The sequence below is a fragment of the Micropterus dolomieu genome, linkage group LG13 (genome assembly GCF_021292245.1).
Source record: "Micropterus dolomieu isolate WLL.071019.BEF.003 ecotype Adirondacks linkage group LG13, ASM2129224v1, whole genome shotgun sequence".
NCBI lineage: Eukaryota > Metazoa > Chordata > Actinopteri > Centrarchiformes > Centrarchidae > Micropterus > Micropterus dolomieu.
This window is the reverse complement of record NC_060162.1, coordinates 30,160,089-30,167,979: the sequence shown is the minus strand read 5'-3', so window position 1 is coordinate 30,167,979 and position 7,891 is coordinate 30,160,089. Positions and strand designations below refer to the sequence as shown.

Genomic DNA, 7,891 nt, shown 5'->3' with positions numbered 1-7,891 from the left:
AACAAAAGTAATTTATTTTTAACAAAGAATAAACAATAAATTTTACTATAACATAAACCAAAATATGTCATGTGAAAATCAGTCCAGTCAGTAGTGTTAGGTGTGGGTGAGTGAACGTATAGTGTAGGTGAAGGTGTTGAAATGTAGAAATAAAACAATAAGAACTCAAAATGACCGACGGCACATCCTTGACGGGGGACGCCTCTGCCGACGAAGAAAAGAGAAGAGTGAGGGGGAAGAGCGCGCACCGAAACTGCACTAGTGCCGGCTTAAATAATCTGCACACCCTGGGGCCCTCAGGTGTTCACAATTACCTAATAAGAAGCACAGAGAGAGTTATACAAGACAGCCGTACAGGGGTCGTCACACCTGGGAGTTCGTACCTGGAGTCCAGCACTTTAATCAATTTCAGGGGCATCATGTCTTTCACGCGCTGGTTAAATCCTTGCTCCTTTTTGAATGCTTTTTATATGGGGAATTGGTTCCAAAAGATGGCACGATTGATTGTTGCTTTGGTACAGACCTGCTTGCGCTGCTAACAGCATAAGAACAACTGCCATGTTGGACAAAACATGTGGATCAACTAACGTTAACCTGGGCCCGCATTTTCGTACTCTGTGTGGTCGCTGGGATGGTATCTTTTCCGGTGTCTTGTTGTGTAACCCGTCTTGGTTGTCAGTGACTGACGGCATATGTTGCAGACCGGCTTTATTTGCGCTTTCCAGATATTCAAAGAATTTCTATGTAATTGATGTTGTGTGGCCTTTTTTATCAACAATTTCCTCAGCTTTGGAAGATAACGCAAGTTCACCTTCAGTCGCATTCGTGCCCGTCGGTTCCACACGTTTTTTTCTTTCCATTCACTTTCTTCACCGCCAGTGGCTCAAACAGTGCTCTGCGTAGCAAATGGGTGTGTACTTAGACGTGCAAGCGTCTACATATTTAGATTGTTTTATCACCCAGCCCTACTGAAAGCACAGGCTGGTTAAAAACAAAGGCAACTTAAGTTTAGCCAAGTTTTGGGTTAGCAAACTGCTGCCACAACAACATGGTTTTAGCACTGTGCCAGCGCTGGAGAAAGGTCTGGCTGTATCCATTATCATTGTGGTATAAGGGAAAAAACGTTGTGCCTTGTTTGCTTGTTAGCATGTAGGTTGGTAGCTCGGGGGTTGTTTTTGTTGAATGCTAACTGAAATAGTCGGGCAATGGCAGGCTTATACCAATACCCTACTTCCTATAAGCCAGGCTCGTAATTATCTGATGTGCATCATAGACTAATACCAGTACAGCTAACATTTTGAGTTCCATAACAATCCTGTTTTAATGTGTTATGTATCGAGTATGTATGTAGGTGATTAATTGTTCTTGAAATATGCTTTTCTTTACAAAGACAAATATACAGCTTTAATTTTAAGGATTAAATTGATTGACCTAATATAAATTTATCTGAATGACTTTTTTGCATACCTTTGGCTGTATTCATCATCGTTTCCATGGACACGGTAAATAAACAAGGCTGCACAGATTCTGGGAAAATTAAATTATTTTAATTTTTTCAACTCATTTTCACTTTGCACAGTTTACAATGCAGACTGTTGTGATGATTGTGATCACTGGGCATTGTGATTGTACCCACCCACCCCGCCGCAAAAAACTCAAAATTTGTAAAAATTTTCACATATTACTGCCCTGTGAAAACAAACATTTTTATTATTTTTAAGCAAACCTGCTTTGCACCTGCCTCTGACTTCTCTTCTACCCACCGTCACACACACCTACACTTTGGGTCTCTCACTGCAAACCCACCGGCTTGCGTGTTCACCGTTGCTTTACCGGGTCTGTGCTTGTACAGTATCCTCCACCGTGTCCGCGACTATTGTTGTAATAGGCTACCAAATTTTTTACCGAGCGAAGTCTATGCCAGTGAACACATGCCTTTATAACAAGACTGCTACCCCACCCCCCGGACTCCACACCCGATGCTGTTGTCCATCCCAGTGTTTCATTGTAGACATCGCCCAACCTTAGTTTGCACCCTACTGTTTTTTTAATTCACCTTGCTGTGTGAGGTAGGGAGGGGGGTGCGTCCTTAAAGGCGCCACTCGCCACAAATGTCATCCAGGTTTGTGCTTAGGAGTGTGGCCTGAACGACCATTATGTCTTCATATTTGGCAACAATAGCATACTATGTATATATAATATAATTTCCTGTAATATTAGTTATTCTTTATTTTCCATTTCAGATGCCGAGTACCATGGGTCGGAACACCAGCAGAACTATCTCCCACAGTGTTCCCGTGGTGGTGGTGTGCCTTGCTGCTTTGCTTCTTAGCAATGTCTTGATCTACCTGTATCTGGACTCTGTGAATTACACAGATGAGCAGCTCCTGTTCTCTCATGTAGGCTGTGTGCCTCGACACTTCAAAATGGCAACCATGAAAAACTGCACCCCCTGGCTTCAGTGTTTACAGATAAAAACAGAAGTGCGCAAGCTGAAGCTGATTGGCCAGGGAGTTGTTAAGAAGGTAGATGATCTTTTATACTGTACAGTGGCATAGTTTATTGTTTGAACTGAATTACAGGGAATGGATGAAATAAGAGAAACATAAAACTAACAGAATACCTCAAGACAATTAAATTTCCCCATCCTATTCAATTCAATTTTATTTATATAGCGCCAAATCACAACAACAGTTATCTCACAGCGCTTTTCATAAAAGAGCAGGTCTAGACCATACTCTGTGATGTTATTTACAGAAGCCCAACAGTTCCCACCAAGAGCAGCACTAGGCGACAGATGCAAGGAAAAACTTCCTTTAAGAGGCAGAAACCTCTAATATTATAATATTTGCTCGAGCAGAACCATGGCTCAGGTTCTGCTCGAGCAAATATTAACAGCAAATATGTGCAATGTGCCAGATTTGTGCATGATATGAAATGAAGTGATATTTACATGTGCAGAGACATTTGTATTATTTGCAAGGGGGGAGTGTCAGTGGGGGACCGGGGTCTTGTTGTTTACTAGCTGCAGACGGGAAGAAACTATTTTTGTGGCGAGAGGGGAGAGTCTGAAACAGTTTGTGTCCGGGGTGGGAGGAGTCAGCTGCAATCTTTCCTACTCGCCTCAGAGTCCTGGAGGAGTACAGGTCTTGGAGTGATGGAAGATTGCAGCCAATCACCTTCTCTGTAGAGCGAATGATGCGCTGCAGCCTGCCCTTGTCCCTGGCAGTGGCAGCAGCGTACCAGATGGTGATGGAGGAGGTGAGGATGGACTCAATGATGGCGGTGTAGAAGTGCACCATCATTGTCTTTGGCAGGCTGAACTTCTTCAGCTGCCGCAGGAAGTACATCCTCTGCTGGGCCTTCTTGGTGAGGGAGGTGATGTTCAGCTCCCACTTGAGGTCAGGCTTGGGAACCTAAACACGAAACAGCTGTTTTTTGTTATGATAAAGATAGCAATTATAAATAATCTGGGTGAAAGAATGGATTAGCACATGCAGGTAGCAGAGATTGTCTGAGCTACAGAGAGAGCTGGAGGGGAGTAAAAAGTGTTTTGCTGTGAAAAAGCAGTTGCTTGCTCTCATCTGCTGGATATGGATGTCGAGTCGGCCGACTCCTCCAGATATTGGGCGATGTGTCAGTGATGCGTCAGGGTAAGTAGTTCACTGCCAACTGGCGGTCGCCAATCAATCGCTGATTTACCCCTGATCACAGCCTAATGGTCGCCGAGCTCTCCGACCGGCAAATCGGGCAAAATGTGAACTAGGCTATAGCTGTCTGAGTTTGGCTGTAAACCAGGTTTTGTCATTGTTATAACTCACCCTGGTGCGTGTTGGAATGCAGCTGTCCTCACAGAAGCTGATGTAGGACGTCACAGCATCTGTAAACTCATCCAGATTGTTGGTAGTCTTCTTGAAAACATCCCAGTCAGTGCAGTCCAAACACACCTGAAGATCCTCTACAGCTTCACTGGTCCATTTCTTTGATGTCCTCACTACAGGTTTACAGAGTTTTAATTTCTGCCAGCAGGAATCCGGTGGACCATGACATGATCAGAGTGTCCCAGTGGAGCACGTGTGACGGCGTGATAGGCACTGCTAACTGTGGTGGAGCAGTGATCCAAAGTGTTCCCCTCTGTAGTTGGACACTTTATAAACTGTCTCTATTTGGGGAGTTCTTGGCAGAGGTTTCCTTTGCTAAACTCACCGAGAACAATAACTAAGCAGTCCAGGAATGTCCGTATCTGCTCGGCAAGCATGCACTGTGCATTGTGTTGGCCTGTGGTGGAATGTAAACAACAAGCAGAAAGTAGGAACCAAACTCGTAGGGAGATTAAAATGGTTTACAGTTTATCAATAAATATTCCAGGTCATGAGAACAGTGCTGCTGAATCACTGTCATGTCGGTACACCACTTATATCAAGAGCCACTGTTGATATAAGTGGTAACCCATGTTTTGCCTGAGAGTTCTGTGTCGCGGTCCGCTCTGTAGAGTTGGAATCCAGCCAGCTGCAGCGCTGAGTCCGGTATCGGTTCACACAGCCACGTCTCCGTGAAGCACAGAACAGAAGATGAATAAAAGTTTTTCTCCAGCAGAAGCCGAAGTTCGTCCAGTTTGTTGCTTGAAATTGATTTGAATGATTTATTTGAATTTGATTTACTGTTTGGCAAGTGTTACGCATGTTCTGACCGTAAAGAAAAGTTTAATACCCTACATTAACTGTCTGGTTTCTTCAACTTTCACTCAGGAACTAAAATCAGCCTTTAAACTTGAAAGAAATAATGATTTGACATTTATCATGATATCAAATGAAAGAATGGATTAGCACAGGCGGGCAGCGAGGGTTGTCTGTGCAAGAGAGAGAGCTAGAGGTGAGTAAAAAGTGTTTTGTAGTGAAAAAGTAGCTGCTTGCTCTCATCGGCTGGATGTGGATGTCTAATTGACCGACAGCTCAAGATATTTGGCATGCTAGAAATCTGTCAGCGATGTGTCGTTGAGATGTTCACACAGAACGGTCAAGTGCCAATTGGCGAGCGCCAATCGCTCGCTGATTTGCCCCAGATCACCCACCGAGCTCGGCTACTTGCACATTGGATTTAAAACTGTGTAGTGTGAACTTATTGCTGTGTCTCAATTTGGGTACTTCTTTGAGTATACAAACATGCAATACACAGCATACTCTATGTACTTAGTTGCTTAGTGCATTAATTCCTTATTTATTTTTATTTTTTAAACCTGTCCTGCCCAGCAGCCTGGTATAGAGTATGATGACCTGGATACCATATTGTGCCATATTGTCTATCAGCTCTAGCATGCTAGTAGCCTTGCCATTTGAATGCAAATGAGAGACCAGAGATGGAGCATCCTCCCATGACATTTAGATCCTCTGTATGGGAGCATTAGTTTAGATTTCCCGCTTAGTTACAGCAAAAATGGGCAACATTTAGTGTCAAATTTGTTCAGCTGATGTCAGATAAGTCTGTGGATACACTTCAAACTGTCAGATAGACGATGCTGAATTGCATGTAGCATGTCTACTTATCTTTTAATAAACTTATGAGAATTAATACAAAATTATGAATTTTAATATTCAGAGAATATTAATTCATAAATCTCTTGCGGGGCACCACCCGAGATTTCGTTTGCCCAGGGTCTCGGGATTCCCTGGGTATGGTTAATAATTATACAATTATTCACTAGTGATCAGTTTGTTAACAATCGCTCAGTTATCAGTCAGTCTCATATCGAAGGGGTAAATTCTCATGACAGGGACTTGGAGTTAGGCAACACACACACAATTCACAATTACAGTGCGATTTATTATCTAACCAAGGTGACATCAAAATGCGGTCAAAGACCGTGACAAATGCCATACTCAGTTGTAGAGAATACAGAGAGACATTAAGCATATGGTCAAATGTAATTTCTGTTTGAACTCTAAAAGTTACTGACCTCAGCATCCCCTTTTCTTTCCCTAGGTCTATCTGGCAGAGTGGAGGGGTCAGAAAGTGGCTCTGTCCAAACTATCATCTCTGGATTACCAGGAGGATTTTCTACATGGATTGTCCATGTTACAGGCCCTGCAGGGCCCCCAGGTGGTGCAGTTGGTGGGATTTTGCCTTGAAGCCCATACCCTGGTCACAGAGCACCACCCACTTGGCTCACTACTTAACTTGGATGGTATTCTAGCACAAGAGCTGCACCAGCAGCACAACACATGGCAGATCCGTCTGAGGCTGGCTATGGATTATGTCTCCATCCTCTATTACCTTCATAACAGCCCAGCTGGGCGACGGGTTATGTGTGATTCCAACAGCCTGGAGAAAACCCTCTCCCAGTTTCTGCTGACGAGTGACCTTCACCTGGTAGTGAATGATCTGGATGCGCTGCCTGAGGTGGACCCATCCCGAGGCTTGTGGGTGAAATGTGGCCACCGGGAGCTCACTGGAGACTTTGTAGCTCCAGAGCAGTTGTGGCCATTCAGAAACAAAGGGGAGCCATTTTTAGATGATCTCATGCCAGCGTATGATGAGAGGACAGACATCTGGAAGATCCCAGATGTGACATGGTTCCTGATGGGAAGGGTACCTGGAGGGGATTTAGTCCACTTTCATCTTTTTCAGATCCATGAGGATTGTAAGAAGGAAGACCCCAAGCTGCGCCCTTCGGCTCTGGATGTTTTAAAGGTGTACAAATCCGTCTACAGCAGCATGGTGCGGGACAGTGCTGGCCTTAGAGACATGCTGTAGACTACAATAAAAATTCTAAAATACTGTTTTTATGGCTGACAGAGGAGAAACCTGCCTATACAAAGGAGTGTTATTCTGAAGAGCAGTAAATTATTGACTGTGCTGATGGACAAAGGATGTACTCAGCTTTATTGCACAGCAGAATAATGAGAGATGCTGCTAAACTGAATTTGCTGTCAGGAGGGCGCTCCAGTGGCAACACTCCACAGACCACTTATTGAGAATTGCTGATTCGACCCCAAATTCACACACAATAATTAAGCATAGGCCATCAGTTAGGTGTCCTGACAGGCCACATCCCCAACAAACTGCAGCCTAAACTAACCAGACGATCAATTTCAGTAACAGTTGGGACACTTACGTACAGTAGCTTACCACAAGGCAAGTTTACATCATAATCTCAAAATAAAATCAGCACCGGCCTGACCTGTAATCAGGGATGGAAAGAGTAAAAGAATATTTCAGCCAAGTAAAAGTACTGTTACATTAGAGAAATGCTTGTGTACCAAGTTGGATTTTATTATAGACAACAGAATAGTAGAAATATTGAGTTTAATGTTACTGTAGAGCTACCTCTTGGTAGAATTTTATGAAATGTTACACACTTGTGAAATGTGCATGTACAGTGGGGGGAAAAAGTATTTGACCCCTTGCTGATTTTGCAGGTTTGCCCACTTACAAAGAATGCAACGATCTACAATTTTAATCATATGTACATTCTAACAGTGAAAGACAGAATCCCAAAGAAAATTCCAGAAAATCACATCATATGAATTTATTAAAATTGATAACCATCTGATGAGGAAAAACAAGTATTTGACCCCGTGGACAAACAGCATGTTAATATTTTGTAGAAAAGCCATTATTGGCCAGCACAGATGTCAAACGGTTTTTATAGTTGGTGACAAGGTTTGTGCACATTTCGGCAGGGATGTTGGCCCACTCCTCCCTGCAGACAGCCTCCAAATCATTCAGGTTCCGAGGTTGTCGCCTGGCAACTCGAATTTTAAGCTCCCTCCAAAGATTTTCAATTGGATTCAGGTCTGGAGACTGGCTAGGCCACTCCAGAACCTTGATGTGCTTCTTCTTCAGCCACTCTTTTGTTGCTTTGGCGGTGTGCTTAGGGTCGTTGTCGTGCTGA

General features: G+C 43.5%; 1 protein-coding gene across 1 annotated transcript in view; it reads left to right on the top strand.

The window, feature by feature from the left end:
* Positions 1-6,776, top strand: part of pomk (protein O-mannose kinase) — a 17,310-nt gene extending 10,534 nt beyond the window's left edge. The window contains exons 2-3 of the mRNA XM_046067041.1: positions 2,244-2,525; positions 5,980-6,776. Coding sequence (XP_045922997.1) covers positions 2,244-2,525; positions 5,980-6,750 — 1,053 coding nt within the window. The 3' untranslated portion in view covers positions 6,751-6,776. The remainder of the gene's footprint in view (positions 1-2,243; positions 2,526-5,979) is intronic.
* Positions 6,777-7,891: the final 1,115 nt, after the last annotated feature.